Below are 25,306 nucleotides of genomic sequence, written 5' to 3'. Positions count from 1 at the left end.
TGAGCCGATGCCCCCTGGAAGGACTCTGGTAGCGGTAGGCACGGACGGCAGATTGGCAGTGCTGTGGCATGGGTCCGAAACGGAGAGTTCTTGCCCTGTTGTGGTGACACCGCTCTACCTGATCCAGCTGCTACCCCTGTGTTGTGCAGGTTTTGCCGAGCAAAGCAACCCCACCTCTCATACTCATTTGCGTAGGTGTTGCTATAGCCTGTATGTTGCGACACTGCACTGCCCAACAGCAGAGGCTAACAATGCTCCTACTAAAATTAAGTAGTGATAAGACGTTTTTCTGCTCCATGAGGAAGACTGAGCCCCTCAAGTCTTGTTCAAGACTGGTTCCCCACCATGATTATTCCCAGTAACGAAAAATAAATGGCACACTCCCAAGATTATTTTAGACTGCAAATTTTAAACATTATACTTTCGCTGCTTCCTTGCAGATCCTTCAGCAGATCTGTGGTCTACTTTATCCGTGTGGTGGGCACTTTCTTACTCTCACAGTGCTTCCTCCATGCTTACAATTTTTTTAAGCTCTACAGAATTCCTTTCTCTCTGATATTTACACTGTAACGTTCCTCATATATTTACTATGGCTGTCATCACCTAGGAATGTCTCGTTAGATTACTTTATCTCACAACAACTCTTACAAGTCCATTGCACTGCCCATTATCTCAAATACCATAAACCATATTTCACTGCTAGATCTCTTGTCACGTTTATGCACATACAGCTTATAGCTCTGTACTCCACAATTACATTCTTCCTTTTCAAACTAATTATAGTTAGCATATCAACTTTAAAGAGACATGGCCTTGCCCCATTAAACTCTTATATTTGGCATGTCCTCTGTCTATTCATTTGTTCTTTAACACTTTGTTTTGGTATTACCTTGTCCTTGAGACAGTAGTTACACCTACTTTTTCCCAAAAAGAATACACACCCAGATCTACCCTTACGAGAAAACCACATACACCACTACCAATCACAACACTAACAAGGTAGTCCCACTTATTCCTCCCACTTTACCCTGCACTACAGACTTGATTCCCCTTCGAAAGCTTGATTTATTGGAAGTCCTTCCCCCCCCCCCCCTCCCCCCTACCCCCATAAAACAAATTTCTGATGCCTGGTGGCACTGTTTCAAGCAAACAATCCGTTAGCATACTTGTACACGGTTTAACTGGTGGGTCCCATACAACAGACGCGCCTTGCGTTACCTCTTTACTGTCATCAGCTTTCTGTCCCCGAAAGTTAAATTTGGCGTCATGTTCAGTGAGAATGTTTATTTTCAGCTGCACGTTTTATCCTTCACTTACTTCATACACCTCGTTTATATGAGACTGCAAAAGTGCTTTAAACAATTTGATGTGTAAGTTAACTGCTTTCCCTGCAATACTCTGATCCAGTACTTGTGTTCCCAATCCATTCTGAACCCCTGGTCTACATTCTTCAACAGATTCAGCCCCATGAACTTGATCATCCATTTTACGATCCAATCACCCTGCTTCTGGGGAAATGCTGGTACTTCTAACGTTTCTGTCACAATATCTGCAACACAACTATCAACGATTTCTTGTGCATTGCATATAGTGTGCAAAACAACAACATTGGCAGCACTTTGACCCCACATGATGCAAAAGTCAGCGGTACATGCACTTTTCTTTGCATCTGACCCTGGGCTCTAGAGCCTCAACAGGACACCCATTAGCACCCAATGGGGTAAATCCAACTCCATTTCAATCACCTACGTTCCCAACCCCACGTTTAATCACTTTGATATAGCCTACATTCACTCCTTCCATACAGTTTCATAAATACCACTTTAGTACTTCCTTTGCTTACTAGATGAACCACAAACAAAAATTGAAACAGTACTCACTGGCATCAACAAGATGCAAAAAACTAAAAAATTCACATTTAAAAGGGAACAGAACTACCAAATTAACTTTCCAGATAAAACACTAAAAAAAGCATATGTTTGAAATTTACTGTAAGCCAACAGCAACAAACATTATCATTCCCCAATCCTCAAAACACCCACGTACACAAAAGCAAGCAGCACTTCGACACATGATCCATAGACTCAACACAGTACCACTCACCAAAAAGAAATGGACATAATAATGCAGATAGCACAAAATAATGCTTACAATGATAACACAGTCACAAAGCTAAACAACAAATTTAAAAGTAAAATAAGAGCAGAAAGCTCCAAACCACAGATAACAACACAACAGAAACCAACACAGACAAGCAGTTCCATAACGACTACACAGGATAATCAGAAAAGGTGAAAGAAAGCACAAGATGGTACACAATATCATACAAACACAAACTCACCAACATTTTCAAAAGACAGGGAATAATCATAGCATACACAACAGACAATTCTATACAAAACTACATCCCAAAACTGACAAAAAATAAAAACATATACCAGAAAGCAGGCATATATCAACTACGGTGTAACACATGTGAAGGCAGATACATAGGACAGACAGATAGAACATTTGATGTCAGATACAAAGAGCACATGAGAGCCAGGAAATATGGGACAAACCAATCCACATTTGCAGAACACCTGAGAGAAAATGACCACAAACCAACCACTAGAGAAGATGACATGAAAATAAGTAGAATCAAGGATAAAAAAACACCTAACTATGCAACAAAATTACCATATACAGAAAACCAAAGCAGAAGTTAAAATCCTGTTGAATGACCAAGTACACATGCTAAATAATTCATTATTTACACTAAAAGATAAAATAATACAATTATGATCCCAAAAAGATTAATATGACAATACAGTCCAGTATAATAATAATAGCACCTGACACCTTTTCACTCTCTCATCCATGAACCACTCCACAGAATATTGAAACGAAAAGTGTGAAATCAGCTGACACCAACGTTTTCAAAAAAAAAAAAAAAAAAAAAAAAGAAAAAGAAAAAAAGAAACATCATGAATAGAAGTTAGTCTCGAACATATTGGCAACAAACAGGTAAACATACCAAAGAGGAGGAAACAAGTAATGGAGTCGCAACATTTACGTTGTGAAAATAAGTGTTTGGCAAAGTTGTTGTATCGACTGACAAAAGAACAATACTACCCCACAAAAAGGATGAGAAACATGGTGAACAGTGTGAGGAAGGCCAGAACACAAAGTTGTGATTATATGACATCAATAAAAATGATAGTGCCACCTCCAGACCAGATGTGAGGAAACAGAGATCAGCAGAGAGTAAGTAATTACTTTGTTACAAGAAACCACTACATGAACTGTTTAATATCTACAACTAACAAAACTGTATCGTTGTAGATCCCACTGATGATGTCTTATAAAAGGAAAAGGCGAAACGGGTGTGGTATAAATAAAGTATCTAGAAGTACAAAACGGCAGTTTTATTTTCAAAACAATTATTGATATGTTTGCTGCGGAGGATGGCCACACAAACAAACTTGTTATTCATGCCATGGCAGGAATTTCTATATGGCCTATGCCAGAAATTCGGAAGATTTCATCTGAACATCCGTAAAACCATACGACATATAAAATTCAACAACATATGCAAATATAACAATCTTGTACCTAAATATATCCGTGCAAAGATTAAGAACAGTTCACCCAGCCTCCAAAATGCAATGCATTCTGCTCATAAATTGTGGTGAAAATACGAAATCAAATCCCTACACTCTAAAAAACAAGATTAAAATTACGATTTCTATAAGACACATTTACAGCTTGAAGACACCATTAATAATGTGATAGGTTATCCCATTTGGTCAACAAGGTCGGAAAGCACACAAAAACTGCTGTACAAAGAATGGAAACAGTTTATAGAAGAAATATCAAACAATTCAATAAACTCCAGTCACAGCATAATACCTTTACACACAACCAAGAAAAACACACACAAATTATACCAAGATTAGTGAATCTTATGGACACACAATTAAACAGTAAAGAAGGACAGCTATTGAGGAAAGGTACAAAATAGTGGTTAAAATGATAACACAGTCCTAAAGCTAAACAACAAAATTAAAATTAAAATAAGATCAGAAAGCTCCAAACCACAGACAACACAACAGAACCCAACACAGACAAGAAGTTCCATAATGACTACACAGGATAATCAGAAAAGATGAAAGAAAGCACAAGATGGTACACAATGACATACAGTCACCAAGTCGCCCATAAACTCATCAATATTTTCAAAAGACATGGAATAAACGTACCATACACAATAGACAATTCTATACAAAAATATACCTGAAAACTGACAAAAAACAGAGACATGTACCAGAAAGCAGGCTTATATCAGCTACAGTGTAACACCTGTGAAGGCGCATACACAGGACAAACAGGTAGAACATTTTATGTCAGATGCAAAGAACACATGAGAGCCTGAAAATGTGGGAGAAATCAATCCACAGTTGCAGAACACCTCCCAAGCATGCAAGACAAGTACCATGTACAGAAAACCAAAGCAGATGTGAAAATCCTGTTGAGTGACCAAGTACACATGCCAAGCAATTCATTATTTACACTGATAGATAAAATAATGGAATAACGCTGCCAAAGAGAATTAATATAATAATACTGTCCAATATAATAATAATAATAATAGCACCTAACATCTTTACACTTACTCATCCATGAACCCCTCCACAGAATACTGAAACGAAAAGTAAAATCAGCTGTTACCAAAGTAAAAAAAAAAAAAAAAACTTGTCGGCTCTATTCCTCACTCTCTCTCCCGCTCGTACACACACACACACACACACACACACACACACACACACACACACACACACACACACACACACACACGGTATAAACATCATGAAGAGAACTTAGTCTCGAACATATACTTCGCTAGGTTGGCAACAAATAGGTAAACATACCAAACAGGAGGAAACACGTAATGGAGTCGCAATATTTACGTTGTGAAAAGAAGCGTCAGGCGAAATTGTTGTATCAAGGGACAAAAGAAGAATACTACTCCACAAAGAAAGAGTGAGAAACATGGTGAAAAGTGCGAGGAAGGTCAGAACACAAAGTTGTGATTATATGGCAGTAATAAAGGTGATAGTGCGACCTCCAGACCAGATGTGAGGAAACACAGACCAACAAATCGTAAGTAATTACTTTTTTTACAAAAAATCGTTATGAGAACTCTTTAATAATCTAAAACTAACAAAACTGTATCGTTGTAGATCCCACTGACGCGTATGGGATGTATAAGGTAACTAGCAGCAGGAAAAGGTAGTTTTACTTACAAAACAAGTAGTGATATGCTTACTGCGGAGGATGGCCACACATGCAGACTTGGAAAGAAAAATATTTAAACACACCACTGTCCTACACATTTCCATTACTATACATGCCTAAATAACAATCCATATTCCTTACACTGGAAAAACAAAATCAAATTACCAGAACATTCAACAGTAACATGGTCATACTACTTCTCACTATAAATTATGTAGTGAGTGAGTACCTGCTCAAATATACTGTTACACACTGAAACAATCACTAAAGGTAACTTCTCCTCCCCAATAATTACTCTGGTCAACAGCTTATACTACTAGACAAAGAGCCACATCTCCTTCTCTTGACACTCTTGTTATTGTATTACCCACATCAACCAGACTAAAACTAAGACTTACATTTATATTATTTTTAAGAACCAGGTTCGCCATGATCGACTGTAAATCTTCATATTGGTTATTGGTTTCGACACATCTGAACTGTCGTCATTTCATGATATGTTAATATGTTACAAGATCCGATGATGACAGCAAAGATCAGTCCAAACCAGGAATCAAACTCCCAAAGTGTCGATTATATATTTACTCCACTGGTGGCGATGTCAGCTCTCCCAAAATTACTCTGTAGGGTAAGTGTTGGAGTGACAGTTTAGTGAGGCCCAGTGAAAAACTGGTGGTCCAGAGAAATACTTTATTGTACATCAATTTCACATATTGTCATTATTACCATAAGGCAGACAAGGACCACTCCAGTTTGTTGGAACAGCAATGGCCAGCGGTCAGCTGGCTTCAACCTCAGTGAAGAGGTACAAGTGTCAGCAGTTGCAGTACTGACAACGTAACCCTGCGGCCCACCAATCTCCCAAGGACCTGATATAATCAGCGCTCTCTTTGTTGTGGCGCGACTGCATTCTGCTGTTGAACGTGTGCATTCTGGGGTCTCAGGCAAGGTTCGCATCCCTGATGGTGACAAATGAGGACTGATGTGCACGGGACATGACCTACTGCCACCTAGCACCAGTCTGGTGGCAGCAGGCGCGAACGGCAGGTCAGCGGATTGGCGGTGCTGTGGCATCAAGTCCCACAGTGTGAACTTAGTGCGACAGGCGGCTATTCTGACCCAGTGTCGACCCTATGGCTGCAGCTGGGGGTGCCAAGTTGTTTCGTCGACTAGCAAACTCCTGGCGCTTTGGTAGAACTGCTGGGATCCAAACGCCTCTGAATCAAAATTTTCAGTTCTTGATAAGTCTCTTGGGAGCATCTGATACACTGTTACCTGGAGCCAGGTCACATTGCTCTAATACTGTACTTACCCTGTTGTGGTGACGCTGTCATGCTGGCTCCAGTTATTACCACTTTTTGGGGCATGTTTCGCTGAGCATGAGTAACCCGTCTCGCAATCTTTTTGCGTAAATGTTGCTACAACTTACATGTCCACAGCCTGCTATTACAAGCCAGTGGCAGCTAAAGAAATGGTCTACGGTGTCCTTTCCTACAACTTTTATTTAAATGTAGTTAACGACGCTATATCTAGAGGTGTGTTTGTTACATTTTGATGGTTGTGGACTTGTTTTGAAAAGTTATAAATCTTTGATGATGAACACAACCAGTAAGAACATTAATTCATAAACAGGCTGAGACCAGAGTACAGGTCCAGTGCCTTTTCATTTGTTATTTAAATATGAGAAAATACTGAGAAAGAATTACTAGCAATCGTTAGTTATTTAAAAAGTTCCAAAATTAACTTACAGGTCATAAAGTGAATGTTTATTGTGACCAAAGTGTTAAGCTACTTGCAAGAATATAGACTCAACCACAGTAGTTTCATCAAATGGGTACTGTATTTGTAGCTGTTATAACTAGAAACAAAATCAAGAAAATTGGTTATGTTCTTACAGTTTGTCCAGGTTGCCTCTGGGAGTGGTGGAGGCAGAGCGAGTAGTAATGTGGAAATGAAAAGAGTTCAAAATCTTGGAACCAAAGGGAGTTAAAGACGAATAATAAATTTAAAACTTTTGTAATGAGTTATGGAGCAGTCAGAATCATGATGAAAACTGGAAACTGGTGAAAAACTACGTGGGAAGGAAGGAGAATGAAAAACTTGAACAATATTGCACTATTCATAAGGGGGTACTTCCCAGAAGAACTATTTTAGATAATGATGATTAAAACTATGTTGAACTCAACATTTTATTGATATTTTAATCTAATAAGAATATAATAGTTTTGGCTCCTATGGAGCCTTACAATGCATACAAAAAAACTTTTAAAAAATTCTCATAACTTTTGACAAGGGTGAGATGGTTAAGTTAAGCAACCTCACAGAAAGTGGATTTATGCAGAATACAGTACCTACTACACAAATAAGCTTAATTGCAGAAGTTATGTAAGAGCCTTTACCTAGAACCAGAACGCGAATCTTACACTTTTATTATTGAAGGTTTGATTTCGTAAGCTATGTAACATGAACCAATGAAGAACTTTATTTCAAAAATGGAGAGATACTTCTTTCTGCATGTAGGGACACCAAAAGCTATTTTATTTTAGAACACAGTTTACCTCTGAGAAATGGAAAATCTTTGTTGACAGGGAAGAGGTAAAATGTATTCTCATCTCTCTTTACCATTCATCAGTCAAAAGAGATGAATTATATGTGTGAGAGATTTGTAGACTGTGTGGGATATACTACAGTATGAGTCATTCAGACTGGGTACAATATGTCAGTAATTTTGAAGATATATAAATAATTTATGAGACACATATTCAGGACATTCTCCATATGGCAGGAATACAGCTAACATTTATCTGAACTCATTAAGTATGAAGTATGTACGAGCATTACATCTCAAGAAAGAGTGGAAATCTGTTGAAATACATGGACAGACAGTGAGTAATTAGGAAGAAGAAATATATGGAGTACTAAAAATGACTCCCTGTAAAGTGGTTGATATGGCACCCATTAAAACAGAAAAGAGGCGATAGTAAGTCAGATCAAATTAAATAATATTTTTTTGATGATTAAATTGTGGTGTTTGACATCCTGGATAACCCTCATCTAAATGCATAGAGGTTAATTTATCCTAAATAAAAAATTATTGAGTCTGAGCAACATTACAGGGCTGAAACCTTATATGTAGTATTTGTGATTAGTTTGCTTATTTTTCTTTATTCATTTCTTGGTTCTCCATACATTTTTATTTCTGTTTAAGTGTTAAGTTAACACAATAACAGTTTGGAAAGGAAATTAAACATCCCACTCTAATTCTGTCAGAGATGACAAACGACTTGGATGAACTGCTTAATGGAATGGGTGGTGTCTTCAAGTGAGATTATAAGATGAACATCCACAAATGTGAGACAAGAAAACCACAATGTAGTTGCATCAAATCAGGTGGCGTTGACAAAGATGGCTTATGAAATGAGACACTTACAAATGAGTTTTTGGTGATTGGGAGTCAAAATAACTGGGTATGGCTTAATCAGAGAGGATGAAAAATGCTCACTGTCAACATCAAGTGAAGTCTTTTTGAAAAAGAGTTCTTTCTTAACTCTAATATTAATATAAGTCTTACAACATCTCTTCTATAGATATTTTCTGGGGTTTAGCCAATGATTGGAGTGAAAAATGGATGGTAAGCTGTTCAAACAAGGAAAGGACAGAAGTTTTTGAAATGTAGTGACTTATAAAAATTCTAAAAATTAATTGCGTAAGTCGAACCACAAATAAGATAAAGAACAGAACTGGGGAGAAAAGTAATTTATGGAACTTCCTGACTATAAACAGGGATCATTTGACAGAGTATCCTGAGGCACCAATAAATTGTTAATCTGGTATTAAAGGAAATGTGTGGGGTTCAAACTGTACAGGGGAGACTAAGGATACAATATGGTAAGCATGTAGAAATTAGTGTAAGTTCCAGTAGAAATTCAGGGCTTACAAGGATTCTATAGAATAGAGGTGGTGAAGAAGTGCAGAAAACGACTCTTCAGGCTGAAGAACTCAATAATAACAGAAAGTAGGTAATGGGGTTGCGTGATCTAAATCACTGGAGTGATATGGAAAAATTTTCTACTGTGGAATGTTTTAGATAAAGTGACCATTTGTTAACTTGAGCTCTCCTAGAGCATTTTATTTTATTAAATAGTTCATGTTACTCTGGATCTGTTAACATAAACAGCATATGTGATGTGTATCATAATTTTATTACTGCATACTTCAAAGCTATTTAAGTTTATGTCTGCTTACCCTTTCTAGAGTCAGCCATGCTAGGTCACTAATGATCAATTTTCTCTCATTGGTTTTACAAATTGTTTAATGTAAATGTTTCTTTACTATTCACACTGATTATAAGGTACTTACAATTAATTTTCAGGATTAATGTTTATAATTCTCTTTAGATATGCATAGGTCAGATGATTCTTGTACAGTTATTTTAATCTTATTTTGTGACACTGTTATCAAAAACTTTTTTAAAGTGGAGAACATCTGATATGTCAAGTAATGCAATTTCTAAATGTTTTATGGTTTCCAACATCTTTTGGCACATTATTACTTTAGCTCTGATTTCTTCAATGCTTTTTAATGTAATATGTCATCTGAGTTATCAAATGTTTCCCCTATAATGATATGCACCTACAACATTACACAAGATTGTTTTGCACTATTTGATGTGTGGAGAATTGTATGAATAGTTAACTAATGACGTTTTCTTGCAAAACTTGTATCACATAAATATATTTAGGAGTATAGTAATGCTTAGAGGAAATTTTATTACCTTGAGGCACGTTGTATAAACTGCATGGCCATTTCTCCATCATCACCGATCTTGTTCTTGGCTCTGTGTTACTGATGCTTCCAGAGAGCAACCATTGTGAGACATGTGACTCACAGGAGCACCCCCCTGACACTATCGTGGAAAGATGCAGACAGCAGCAAGCAGTCAGTCAACTGAATGTGAGTTGAATGTATATCTCTCGGAAGTAAGCATATAATCTGATGCCAGAACCAGTGGTGAGCCATCTATAGTCAGCATGAGGCACACAGAGCTATGGTGATGGCCAGGGTTCAGGGCTTGACTGGTGTTCACGGAAGGACAGTCAGTGGTTGGAGTTGCTGGAGAAGTGCCAAGGAGAAAAGTTGTGCACAAAGGGAAGTCTAAGGTGCTTATCAAGTTGGAGTGCAGGCACCACCAGACAGACAGGGTCAACATGGGTGTTGTTGGCTTGTGAAGAACAATCTGTTGGCATGGCTTCCGCATCTTCCAATCATACACAACAATTTAAGGTGACTGAAGAACAGCTTCAGCAGACTGCAAGATACTTAGTCACAGTGATTTTGAATTAATATTGATATCCTAGTGCTTTTTGTTCAAGGTGAGTTCGCTTCATATACAAAAATGCAGTATGAAGGCAGTAGTAGCTCACTGTCCGCCCCAGTAGCTGAGTGGTCAGCGTGACGGATTGCCGTCCTCTGGGCCCGGGTTCGATTCCCGGCTGGGTCGGAGATTTTCTCCGCTCAGGGACTGGGTGTTGTGTTGTGTTCATCATCATTTCATCCCCATCCGGCGTGCAGGTCGCCCAATGTGGCGCCGAATGTAATAAGACCTGCGATATGGCGGCCGGACCTGCGCCGCGAGGGGCCTCCCGGCCAATGACGCCAAACGCTCATTTCATTTCAGTAGCTCACTTTATCCAGGAGTTGTCAGTATAGTGCTGCAGACTGTTGTAGTAATTGTACATGGGATTGTGCTTAGTAGATACTGTGCCATTAATCAAGTTGGTTCTTTTTAGTACACACTGTGCAAGGGTTGTGCAAAAGCGATATCTAATTTAAAATCTTATTACAAGTATGGATCTCTTCTGCACTCTGTAGTTTTCATATTGATTCAGAACTAGTCTTTTTATTGAACCTGTGGTTTACTCATATGTATTGTACATTGCTATATTCTAATGGATCTCTTCTGCACTCTGTAGTTTTCATATTGATTCAGAACTAGTCTTTTTGTTGAACCTGTGGTTTACTCATATGGATTGTACATTGCTCTATTCCATTATGTGAATGTATTGTTTGCATATGCTATTCTGATGAAACATGGATACCTGTGTGATATATTTGTAATTGTTGTGTTGTTGATTGCAGGTAACTCGTATGGCCAGGTAAGTAGTATCTAGTAGTGATTTTATTCAGTTTTCTTTAGAGATAACTGAATATTTTGTGATACAATAAGTTGCTATTGACATAACTATTGAAGGCGAAATCCACCTCTTCCAAAGTGTAATCTTGTTATAAGAGTTGCCCTTATGATCCAGCTTCAATTGTTTTGTATTAATTATTTTCATTATGTGAAAAAGGTATTTTGCGTTGTATAAGCTCTGTTCAGATTTATTTGGATGTCATAGAAATTTTGTTATTTAACAGTGCCTTCGGTCTTGTTAAACTCGCTGTTGCACGGTAAGCAAACTGTTGTTATAAACATTGATCCCCACATCTCCACAACATTCAGCTTGAACCCCATGACACTTGAATCCAATGCTAAAGCACACATCAGAGAAAGATTGAATCACACAAATTGATATGTTCATACGTTGGATACAGTTATTACTCAGAAATATTATGATGACATTGAAATTAATTATGATATTAGTTTGATCTTGTGAGTTTTATATGAGAAATTTAGTGATAATATAAGAAGTTTTTGATAGTGAAGAAATGTTTTTCATTATGAGTGGTGATTGTTGAAAGATAGTAGAGATATATGTTTTGTACAGATGGCAGACATAGAAGGTTTGTTTAGAAGAAATTTGTTATATGAATTACATTCAGCAAAGTGCCTGTTGTTGTGCAACATTGGATTTCAATTGCTTTGGATTGGATACAGCCTGCACATGGAATCATGGTTCAAAGAAATGTCACAAATGACTGAATTTTTTGCAACTGAAGGAATGAGAACGCTAGCTGAGTATGTTATTGGATAGTACAATGTATTGAAAAACGTTAGGTTGTTCTAGCTTGTACTTGAGATATCTCTGTTTACACTGAAGAAGAACAATATAGCACAGAAATTTCATTTAGAAAAGTGAAACTAGTGTTTTAAGTAAAGGGGATTTATTGATATTCAGAACTATAATTCCTGCAGTCAGTACAACAAAATTCTGGAGGATACATTGTCTTCACATATTGACTAATCTGAGTGCTTTTGAATTACCTGACTGGGATTTTAAACCATCACACACATGCACAAATGATCACTTATTCCACGTGCATTTGACTTATGCTTTTATGAAAGTAGCATTACACCTTATCTTTCATTATTTCAAAAATGATATCAGTATTTAAAACGTATAATTATGATCCCTTTGTGACTTTTTATCACTGAGCCATGTAACACTTTACAATGTCAATGGCACATTGACAAAACCCACAGAAGAGTCACATATGTTCCCTTTTACATTATGGTTTCAAGTTTCAGATATTTTGTAAAATAAAGAAATCACACAAAGGTTGCTTGATCTACAGTGTCCTATTTTGTGCACGACTGGTATTAAAGACCTAAAACTCCATCATCTGGTGTGAACAGTAAAATGATTTAACCACCCCAACGTTGTTGGGTTGAGGATAGCCTCAGATGGTTAGGTGATTTTACTTTTACACCATATTATGGAGCTTTAAGTGTTCCAAAACCAGTCATGAACACAACAAAAAGTGCTTCAAATGGCTCTGAGCACTATGGGACTTAACATCTCAGGTCATCAGTCCCCTAGAACTTAGAACTACTTAAACCTAACTAACCTAAGGACATCACACACATCCATGCCCGAAGCAGGATTCGAACCTGCGACCGTAGTGGTCGCGCGGTTCCAGACTGAAGCGCCTAGAACCGCTCGGCCACCATCGGCTGGCTGAACACAACACAAGTTTGTGAATTAAGTAATTGTTGTGCGGTTTCCTCATTTTATGAAATAGACTTATACAGTTGCAGCTGCCCAGTAAGAAGAACTCCTTGCACATCGGAGATAGCTGTGCCCATACTACTCGTACTATGTTTATGTGAAATCCTTATCAAGGGCACATCACATGTCACTTCCTCCCCACAAATGTGTGAAAAATTCGTGCTATACCTTTCTTTTACTGTGATGTAGCTCAAAAAGGGAGTGAAATTAGCTAACCCATAAACAACGAAACACAGTGGTTGTTTCATATTAAAACAGTTGTGCTTGTAAATTACCCTCAAGAAATTCACAATGGCTGTAGACACACTCATACCACACACCATTAAAGAGATATGTCTAATATTTGTGTATGTGACTCATTTGATATACAATGATAACGCTTCACGTTACAGTGCTTCCTGTTTTCAGTTACTTGCCGTGAGAAAGTGTCTCACATGTCAGTACCATTCGCTGGTCGTTCCTGAAGATTAAATGAACAGATAACCGGCGTCTCTGTGTGGCCACCTGAGTACTACACGTGGCCCAACCTCTGGTGTGAGACAGTTTTTATCTTGTGTTAGCAAATATTTGTGTGATTCGTCAAAGTCTGGTAGCACTACGTTGAAGAATATTATACAGTCTCCTCGAACAGGAAGCGGTGGATGGTTCACCTCTGTTTAACTGTTCATTCAGCGCTCTTGAATATAGTACATTATATTTAACGGAATCATATAACATTCATTTAATATGTGCTGTTGGAAGACGTAGAGCCTGTTATAGCATATGAATTATGCCTTATCGTCTTCTGACAGCCTTCTTCTTCTTCTTCTTCCTCTTCTTCTTCACTTCAAGGACTAGGCCCATCGCTGATCTCAGTCCCCTCATTTCCATCGTCCTCCGAGACCTTCTTCTCGTAGTTGTCTGTAATTGTAGTTCTTTAGTGGGGTAAACCATAGTCTGGTGCAATTATGATGTAAAATTTACATGCAAATTAATTAATTAATTAATTTGTGACACCTAATTGATTTATGACCTTAACCTATTGTTCTGCTAAGTGATTTTTCATGTACTGGTAAACCCTCCCTCTCTCCTTAAATTACTGTTATATTAATTGATTTACGAGGCCCTGCGGAAAACCTGTCCTTCTGCGAAACCCCCACGACATCCCCTCCCCCTCTACCTCACCTATCCCTCTTGAAATTCCAATCACCAGTACAAGCACACTTTTCATACCAAATTAATTGACTACTTAAGTAAAGTGATCCATTAACTACCCCCTCCACCTCAGGGAAATCCCCGGCCTTCCCCTCCCCCGCTCCCTTCTCTCTCCCCTCCCCATTTGGAAACTGGTGGGAAAAAGACAGTCTGCGCTAGAGAGGATGGCTCTCACAATACAAGACTAAAATCAACATCATTACATAGCAAAGGATACAGTGTTTATTTCTAGAAATCAATTCGCAGGAGTTGGATGTCTTTATTATCTTGTTACCTAACTTTGGAAGACGTAGGTCTTGTAAAATACATCGGGAAGGAGTGATCAAATGCGTAAGTACATTGCTTTCTTCCGATCCCGCAAGGAATACAGTCATGAAATCGACATCAAAATAGACAGCAGTCAGCCTTTATGTATCCCTATTACCTCAATAAACACTCAGCAGAATGTTATAAAAAGACATGCAGTACCTGTTCTGTAAGGTTTTTGTTAGCTGACATCCCGTGGATGTGATTGGTAGAGAGCACAAAGAGACATACTGTAAATACCATTTCTTATAGTCCGGAACCCGTAAAGAATTTTGCACAGGGTCAAGAACGCATTCCATTCTGTAGTTGTATATGCAGTTCCAAAGCTGGTAACACAATGCTCTTTATCTAAGCACACTTCACAAAAACCTATAAGATTGTTGCTCACAACTTTGGATCACACCTGGGCTTGTGTTGTGACATATACAAGGCTATTACTCTACATGTGACGGTCACACTAGTTAAACAATCAGTTCCAGTCGTCTTATCGCTGTCCACGAAAAATGACTGTTTCCCTGGTTCCTGGTGCTGCCGCTTCAACTTTTTCTCCTATTCCTCTTGCTGTCACGTACTCGTTCCCATATACAAGAATTTTCCTGTACCTGGTTTCATGTGGAGGGCCCACGTGGTACAGGGTAGTTTTGGGATAGGATCAGGATAGATATCATAGGTGTTTCCACCCTGTGTTATGTCAGGGATGGGATTCGAGGGTAGATCCACCACGAATTGTGATCGGGACAGGGTTCGAAGGTGGATCCATAATATTTTATGGCTAGAATAGCATTCGGAATTATATGCAACACGTGTTACGGCTTTGACAGTGCTTAAGAGCCGATCCACGACGAGTTACGGCTGGGATAGAGTTGGAAGGCGAATCCCCTCGCTATATGTCTGGGGCGGTGTTCGAAGCTTGATTTAACAGCCGTAGGTTTGGAGTATGATCTGGGGTCCAAATGTTTTGGCCATCCTGGGTTTAGTTCCGTTCATTGATCAGAATATATTGTAAACTAAAGTCAGTCCTCTGCCCTACAATACATGAAGGAGGGCTATTCATGCGTGATACAGTTCCCCACAGTCGTTTAATGAACAAAGTAAGAGCATATGGACTATCAGACCAATTGTATGATTGGATTAAAGAGTTCCTAGATAACAGAACGCAGCATATCATTCTCAATGGAGAGGTGTCTTCCGAAGTAAGAGTGATTTCAGGTGTGCCACAGGGCAGTGTCGTAGTACCATTGCTATTCACAATATATATAAATGACCTAGTGGATAACATCGGAAGTTCACTGAGACTTTGTACGGATGAGGCTGTAGTATATATAGAGGTTGTAACAATGGAAAATTGTACTTAAATGCAGGAGGATCTGCAATGAATTGACGCATGGTGCAGGGAATGGCAATTAAATCTCAATGTAGACAAGTGTAATGTGCTGCGAATACATAGAAAGAAAGATCGTTTTTCATTTAGCTACAATATAGCACATCAGCAACTGGAAACAGTTAATTCCATAAACTATCTGAGAGAAGGCATTACGAGTGATTTAAAATTAAATGACCATATAAAATTAATTGTCGGTAAAGCAGATGCCAGACTGATATTCATTGGAAGAATACTAAGGAAATGCAGTCAGAAAACAAAGGAAGTAGGTTACAGTACACTTTTTCGCCCAGTGCTTGAATACTGCTTACCGTTATGGGATCCGTACCAGATAGGGTTGATAGAAGACATAGAGCACATCCAACGGAGAGCAGCGCGCTTCGTTAAAGGATCATGTAGTAATCGCGAAAGCGTTACGGAGATGATAGATAAATTCCATTGGAAGACTCGGCAAGAGAGGTGCTCAGTGGCTCGGTACGGGCTTTTGTTGAATTTTCGAGAACATACCTTCACCGAGGAGTCAAGCTGTATATTGCTCCCTCCCACGTATACCTCGCGAAGAGACATTAGGATAAAATCAGAGAGAATAAAGCCCACACAGAAGCATACCGACAATCTTTCTTTCCACGAACAATACGAGACTGGAATATAAGGCAGAACCGATTGTGGTAATCAAGGTACCCCCGGTTATACACTGTTAGGTGGCTTGCGGAGTATGGATGTAGATGTAGATGTAGAAGTACAATATAAGGGATATATGTACGTGTAAAACTATGTAATCAGAAAAGCATTATTAAATTTATGACGCAAATGGAAAATGGAAAAAGTCGTCTGTAAACATTGCATCACAAAAATTTAGCTATATTTATGACATAAGAAGTCAAGGCTAACATCTGACGATGGTCTCAGGCCCAAAACCAGTAATGGTATAACAACATCACTTGAAAAAACTTTTGGATGGTTGCAGTCTCTCCTGTACTTCAATTTATGAAAATAGTTGCGCTGTTCATCAACCAAAATTAATAAAATAAAGACACCATTATCAACACCTCACTGAGTTTGAACGAGTTCGTGTAATAGGGCTAAAAGAAGTCGCATGTTTCCTCTGGGATATTTGCAGAAAGATATGGCAAACATTTGACCACTGTACAAAACTGCTGCCAGCCCTGGTCACAAGAAGACTGGTCTCCAGATGGCCATGTGGCACTACCGAGAGGGACGACCATCCTGTTCCGAGTGGAGCTCTGGCGCATCATACTGCATCTGCAGAAGCTATTTGAGTAGCATTTGGCACCATAGCGCCACAACAAATTGTAACAAATCGGTTACTTCAAGGACAGCTCCGAGCCAGACGCCCTGTAGCGTGCATTCATCTGACACCAAACTCCAGTGATTTGTAACTTCATAGTGTGTCAAGCGAGAGCTCATTTGAGGACAGAGTGGAGGTCAGTTGTGCTTTCAGATGAAAACTGTTTCTGTCTAGGTGCCAGTGGTGCCAATGTCGTGGTTAGAAGAAGGTCAGTTGACGACCAGCAACCAAACTGTTTGTGTGCGAGACACACTGGACCTACATCAGAAGCTATGGTCTGGGATGCGATATCGTATGACAGCAGGAGCACTCGTGGTTATCCCACGAGCCTTGATTGCAAATTTGTACTTCAGTCTGGTGATTCGACAGTTGTGGTGCCATTCATGAACAGCATTCCAGGGGCAGTTTTCCAAGTGGACAACGCTAGCTCGTATACCGCTGTTATAACCCAAAATGCTCTAGACAGTGTCGACGTATTGCCTCGGTATCGATCACTATACCTGTCTCCAATCGAGCACGTGACACATGGGACGTCATCGGACATTTCCAGCGCCATCCACAAACAGCACTAACCGTCTCTGTATGGACCGGCAAAGAACGCCTGACATAGAACTCCGTCCCACAAAATGACATCCGGCAGCTGTACATCATAATGCATATACATGTACGTTCATCATTCTGGCTGTTCCACCTGTTATTCATGTACCCACTTTGTAATGGTTTATCTCGCCCTTACATTAAGCTGTGATCATACAATGTTAATCAGTATTATGTTACCTAGACTAATGTATACCTGAAATTTCATTCTTCTACATTAATTATTTTTGAGTTTTTCTCCCAGCAGTGTATGTCAGCTGAGACAGTCAAAACTATCCTTTAGTGCTGGGATTGTTTCGTGTTAGAGGAACTGCCGGAAAAGTGTCGTATTTATTTGCCGACACCGGACAAGTGACTTTCGATTAAAATGTCTCCCTGTAGGGGAATAAACATAAGTAATGTACGAGTGCAGGTTGAAAACACATTGTTGACATATATGGAAGTTCGGGTCTGGCCATTGGGTGTGCTCAGATAGCCTAACGGTAAGGTGGCCGTTCCCGATGAGCGCGGTATGCATGTTCGGTCCCTGGTCGGCCACAAATTTTCTTTTGCTTCATAACAGCTGATGGATGTCCGTATTAGGAATTGCCAATACGTGTATTTCATAAGAGCTGTACTCGCCGTAGTACCTGTTACTGCATGTCCCAAGGAATATGTCACCATACTTATGAACAACACAGGCTCAGCAACATCGTGTTTTGAATGAGTGTTTTCAAGCGGTCTCTTTGTTACGTAAATTAAACTCCTTGAGAATTCTTCCTATAAATCATTCGTCTGTCCCAGAGAAAAATTTGTGTGGAAGTCCCAACTTAAATCAGTCCTGATACATAACATTAGATCACTGATCACAATAGCTGAAGGCCGATCAAGGAATGAAACGGTAATGCACCTGCTCGTCTTTTTATTTTATTTTTATTTTATGGCCTTCATTGGGCCACTCTAATCAGGCATAAAAAGATTAATACAGGTCGTTGTTGTTCAGGAATACAGTACAGTTGAATATTACTGAACTGGACACTTCAATAGTACAGTGGTTGTACAAGGATTATTATGATTTATTCTTATTGCTCTTCTGTCTGTCTAATACTTCTTCAGTCTTTCAATTTTTTTGTCCTTCTTCTTCTGAGATTACTCGTCCTGTAGCCAATTCATTCATCTTCGTTTGTAGACTGGTGCTTCTTGAAGTATTCTCATTTTCTTTGTTTTGTTTTTTAAGTCATCTACTGTAATTTGGAGTTCTCTTATGTCCTCCTTAATCTATGTGATCCATTTAATGTTGCTCTTACTATTCCAAAGTTATCTCTTATTCCCTTACTAATTCTGTGTATTTGTCTTCTCCTCAGGTGCCCAAAGAGTGATATACGTTTCTTCTGGATCGTGCTCATTACTGGCTTTATTTTCTTGTATACTGTTTCATTTGAAGCTATTCTCCAATGCTCATTTACTTGATACTGTCTGTTTACACATGTCCTAATTATTTTTCTTTCTATCTTTAGCATTTTGTCAATTTATGCTGTATTAGTGGTTTAAAAGATGGTTTCAGTTGCATAAACGACTTCCTGTTGTGTAATTGTTTTATAAAATTCTAATTTTGCATCTGTAGATAAGTTTTATTGGTTTATGTGTTTTTTGTAACGTAATGTGTTCTGTTCACGTTTTTATTCTTTTTTGGCATTATGGCTTCTCGCTTAGATTGCAGGTTATAATTTCACCTAAATATTTAAATTTATCAACGATTTTAATTTCTTTTACTCCTATTGTAATTTGCTTTGCAAGATGCTGGTACGTTAGCATAATCTCTGTTTTTCAAATGATATTCTGAGGACAATTTTCTGTGCTGTTTCTTGTACTGGTATAATTTATTGCATGGATTCTTGAATATTGTTGGCCAGGAGAGCAAGATCATCAGCAAATCCCAAGCAGGTCAAGCTTATATCATTTATAGTACTCGCAATTCACATGTTCTTTGTGTTCCCTTATATCATTCTTTCAATATGTACTCCAGGGCACAGTTGAACAATAAAGGTGAAAGACAGTCACCTTGTCTTAAGCCTATGTTTATAAGGAATGATTCAGAAATTTCACCTCTAAATTTCACTTTCAATGTGGTATTCGACAGAGTGAAACCTATTAATTTAATTAGTTTTGAATGGAGTCCCAGGCAACAAACGTTATTGTCAGACGTTTGTTCTGTTTGCTGTAGTATGCCATAACCAGTTTTAAACTAATGCTCTGCTCTGCGCAGCTTTTCCACGGTCTGAAACCTCTCTGGAAAAGCCTGAACTCCTGTTCCAGTTGTTCCTTAATTCTTCCATACAGGATTATGGACAAGGTCTTGTACGTGGAGCTTAGGAGAGGGATTCCTCTGTAGTTGTCTGGACTCCTCTTAGCGTCCTTCCCCTGTACTATTCTTATCCATATTTTCGTTAGAGCCTTTTGTAGGGAGGTCTTCACTGCATCACATTAATATTTCCACATTTCAGCAAAAACCTGATCTCCACATGCCTCATAATTATATTGTCCCTCGAGGACTCTTTATACTGCTTTGAAAATTTGGTGGTCTAATTTGCTAGATTAGGTTTTAACTGGAGTATTTACACCGATTTGTAAGAGTTCTTTGCGTTCTTCACAATTCTAAAGTTTAATAAAAGTTTTTGCCATAATTCTATTATTTTATCTGTTACCATGTGCCGTTCTTCCTGTTTCCCAAAGATTTTGTAATATTTCTTACAATTAGTTTGGTGGTAATTATCTTCTATAGAGTTTACTACGTCTTTATGGAACCTTCTCCTAATTCCCCTAATGTTTTGTGTGAATTTTTTTCCTATCATTTCTGAGAGTGATAACATTTTCTTCTGTTTTGTTTGTTTGAAACCTTAACCGTGCTTTGTTACATTCTGGACTCCACCACGCATTTTTTCTTCGTGAATTCGGGGGAACTATATTCTCGGATTGCTTCTTGAGATTGCACCAGATCTTTTAGATCAGCTGTTACTTTCATGATTTATGTTTTTGTTGGTATGGGATATTGTAGATTTCATTATGAAAACTTTCGTCTATGCAGACATGGTGTAGATGTGACACCCGCTTCCTCCAGTCTGGGTGTTTCCATTTTCCATGTTTCAAGTTTATTTGGCTTCCTCTTGAAGTATGTTGATTTAGATATACGGTTGTGTTCCCTGTACAGTCCCACAAGTCTTTCACCATTCTTGCTTGTAAGGTTATGTGGGCTTCAGTTTCCGGTTGTATCTTTACATTTCCTTTTTTCCCCATAACTCTCCCAAAAGATTTTTACATTACTGTTATGTATTCTGTTTACAGTTAGTTCGAGAACATCCCAAAATTTATCTGTCTCTTCCTTCGTTTCTATTATAAAAGTTTTGTCGCTTGTAGGAACATGAGCATTTACAATTGTGTGTGTTTTATTCATTGTTTTAGATGTCAGAGCTGCAATTCTGGGAGAGATTTCTTGCAGATATGTTGAATCCATTATTTTTATAGTCACTATAAATCCTGTTACAAACTGGGGGGCTGGCCAGGGTGGCCGAGCTATTCTAGGCGCTACAGTCTGGAACCGCGTGGCCGCGACGGTCGCAGGTTCGAATCCTGCCTCGGGCATGGATGTGTGTGATGTCCTTAGGTTGGTTAGGTTTAAGTAGTTCTAAGTTCTAGGGGACTGACGACCTCAGATGTTAAGTCCCATAGTGCACAAGCCATTTGAACAAACTGGGGACCTTGCTTCATAGCTCTCCAATCTGGTTTCCCAATATAAATAGTATTTTCTTGTGATTAGAAACGGTCTTCTGTTGTGTTTCTTGTAAGTACGTTATTGAAGTGATTTGTTTATTTAGTTCATCTGTGAAAGTCTTGAGTTTTCCGTTCCTAATTAGTGAGGATATAATTTATTTGATTATGTTGAATCTTCTTTTTGTGAGACAGTGAGCTTCCTGGTGATTGCAAACTCTCTCATCCATTTCTGTCTTCCAGTTGGCCACCCACAGAATCCGATGTAGCCTTTACCTGCCTTTTTGGGAAGGACGGTGGTATTTTTTTCCCCTGAAAGGCGTGTCCATACTTTCGTCCTTTTGCAAGCATTGCACCACACTAATTTACTGAACGACAAGATTTTCACTATTGCGTGCCTGTATTTAGCGTAAATCTGTTAAGATTTCGAATTGATGTCATTGTGAAGTGGTTTAGGCAGAAAACACATCAATCACCTTTTATAAGTAAAGTCGAATGTCATTGTTTGCTAGTAGACTCCTGAGTGCAGGCAAAGCTGAAAGGATGAATTGGTTTTTCCTACCTTTTACACAGCGCGGCACCCTTCCTTCACGAAGTGGGAATTTCACGTCTTTGTGTGTATCTGGAAAGCCATGGTGACTGTAATGGCTGTATGTGCAGTGTGGTGTCATGCTTGTGTTGGGTGGTGATGACGATGATGATGATATGGAATTGGGGGCGTACGACGCTTTGTTTTGTTGATGGTGACGGAAGATAAAGTGTGAAACTCGATGCTGGGATATAGGCTACTCTTTTGAACAACACCAATGGGGCCACCATGTTGAACGTCCCAATCCGACACACGGATTACCATGAGCAGCATCACATGCGCTCGCCTCATTATACACTGCGTAAATTGGAATTTAATGAAATGGTGATCCGGGACTTCACACGACCACCTCAACCTCTTTGCGATAAAGGCAAACGGAAAGCAGCCGACAGCACATGCCGTACACAAGCAGTTACCCGTCCAATGCTGTGACGTTGCTGAAGTGAGCTGCCGAGATCCGGTGTATTCAAAGTAGGAATTGCAATTGTTTCGTTTACAATAAATGTACACAGACAATGGCGGATTTTTCTGTTCAAAAATGTTAATGGATGCTGCGCAGCTAAGTCAAATACTTTTATTTATGTTCAGATTCAGATACCAAATTTACATTAACTGCAAGTATGGCAGCATGATGTCAAAGTTGTCACATAACTGCACACTGCAGCGTAGTTTACAGGCAGCAACACAAGTCCCCTTTTCAAACAGCAATGACGAACGGCGACATAAATGTAAAATGAGGGCAAGTAATTCTGACGAGCACTATCTTCTGGAGTGGCTGTTTGAGTAGTTTTTATCACCGATAGAGGAAGTTGTGAGTATACCAACATCTGAGGTCTCTTCATAAGAAATGACTCACGCTATCAACTACATAACAGTTATTATGACGCGGGAATATCAGATAAAAAATCCATCAGTAAGCGCTCTGATGAATCTGATGGGTCTAGAGTAGCTATTGGAGTAGCCTTTATGTCACGTGATGTTAATATCCGTACTGACAGAGGAAGTTGTTAGTATAAACAAAGTCGCAGAACGTGAGAACGTTTTCTGTAGTCTGTAAAGGATATGACGAGCTTCATCATCTGATTACAAAACTGTTAATACGAGGTCAAAATACGCGATAAAAACTATCAAACGCTATTACATACATTTCATAACTGCTAATTAATTGTTATCAGATACCTTTGACTGTTTATAAGTAACAATGAGCGCCGTTACAGCTGCAGCTTTGAGCATGGCGGCACATGTGACATTATACCTGGAGATACTGGGAGTCGCCTGTCTATTGGCGACCGCTCGCGCCAGAGAGGTCAACCAGTTCCCAGACGGCTTTCTGCTGGGTGCTGCCACATCCTCCTACCAGATCGAGGGCGCATGGAACGAGGATGGTGAGTGACACACTTATCTACGATACTCAGCAATTTCCAGACGTTTCTAGGAGAGTTAGAATCTGAGGAACAAGTTAAGACAGGCCTGGAGTAATATTGTTACTTATTGTTTACTTTTTTCATTGCCGCCGTCATCGTCGGCCAAGTCACATTCTGAACACTTCTTATTCTGTGCTATACTCAGATTCTACACGACTGAGATTGCACACATGTGACTCTTACTTACTTACATTCCGTGTCCGGAACTAGACTTCAAACTTCCAAAATTCAGCAGCCATTGTGCAGGGCTGGTCTAAATAGTGACACATAGGCGGGTGTTGAGGAGACTGGACAGATTCACACAGACAGAGAGTGTTCTCATTCTCTTTTAGGAAACCCCATTGCTGCAGGTTTGTCTTGTACTTTGGCACTTCTACCCTCATACGGTTTAGGGTTGTCCAGACTGTGTATGGTAGGTCTCTACCAGACGCCAGTTCTTCTTTTACATCTTTATGGGGGTTTCTCAGGTCGATTTCTCACCTTTTCCAACGATTCTCTGCAGCCGATCCTTCCATGTCTCTGGTACGTGACAGGGAACTCTTCCTCGATCAAAGTAATCGGTCAGCAGGCTGGTGTCCTTTGCTTGCTTGGTTTTTTCGTATTCTGCAGCGATGTCCCGTCGTATGTTGGGCGGTGCGATCACCATGATTAAGTACATTTTGTGCACTGGGCTTGGCCTCAAGCATCCGGTAACAATCCATGCCATTTCATTCACCACGACATCAACTTCTCTCGGGTGTGTTGATGCAGACCATACTGGATCGGCGTATTCCGCGGCTGACACACTGAGCGCTAGGGCTGAAGTTCTCAGGACTTTTGGGTTTGCACCCCAGGATCCGCTGGTTAGTTTCCTGATGATGTTGTTTCTAGTTGAGACATTTTCCCTTGTGGCATTACAATGATGTTTATAGGTCAGTGTGCGATCCAACGTGACACCAAGATATTTGGGCGTTTTACAATGCTCGAGACGTTGACCTCTCCAAATTATATTTTATTCACGATTTGACTCCCTGTTCTTTAAATGGAATGCACAAACCTGCGTCTTGGAAGGGTTAGACCTTAGGTGGTTTGCCTCATAATACTGGGAGAGAGCTTCCAAGGTACTGGTTAATTTCTCCTCTACATCCATAAAATTATTACCTTGGGCTGCAACTGCAGTGTCATCGGCATACATGAAGGCATTTCATTTGATGTTCTGAAGAGAAGCTAAGCCCGTAACGCGTCAAATATAGTTCTTAACAACACGAGGTCTGCTATTTCTAAGCGAACTATTACAACAATGTATGAGACGAGTTCACAATTTACGTTATAAGTCGCAGGCCTCTTACGCGACTTTATGTCGCACCTTAAGTCAACTGAAATTCTCGTCTGGGCAAAGAACTCCTATATATAATTCTGCGCTCAAAAGTTTTCAATTAGAGGACGGTAACGCACGCCTTTGTCGTGCTGCTCACGTGGGGGTAAGTTGGTTCGAATCTTGGAGCTGAATGAAATTTTCACTGCCAGTATTTGGCCTGCAATGGAAGGAGAGGTGGT

The 25,306-nt window shown here is 39.3% G+C and overlaps 1 protein-coding gene across 1 annotated transcript in view; it reads left to right on the top strand.

The window, feature by feature from the left end:
• LOC126413013 (lactase/phlorizin hydrolase-like) overlaps positions 1-25,306 on the top strand; it is a 247,660-nt gene that overhangs the window by 162,625 nt on the left and 59,729 nt on the right. Inside the window, exons 13-14 of the mRNA XM_050082906.1 lie at positions 11,267-11,415; positions 23,564-23,731. Coding sequence (XP_049938863.1) covers positions 11,267-11,415; positions 23,564-23,731 — 317 coding nt within the window. The remainder of the gene's footprint in view (positions 1-11,266; positions 11,416-23,563; positions 23,732-25,306) is intronic.

Source organism: Schistocerca serialis, chromosome 7 (assembly GCF_023864345.2).
Source record: "Schistocerca serialis cubense isolate TAMUIC-IGC-003099 chromosome 7, iqSchSeri2.2, whole genome shotgun sequence".
NCBI classification, from domain to species: Eukaryota; Metazoa; Arthropoda; class Insecta; order Orthoptera; family Acrididae; genus Schistocerca; species Schistocerca serialis.
Note: the sequence above shows the minus strand (reverse complement) of the source record. Positions and strands in the feature narration are given on the sequence as shown.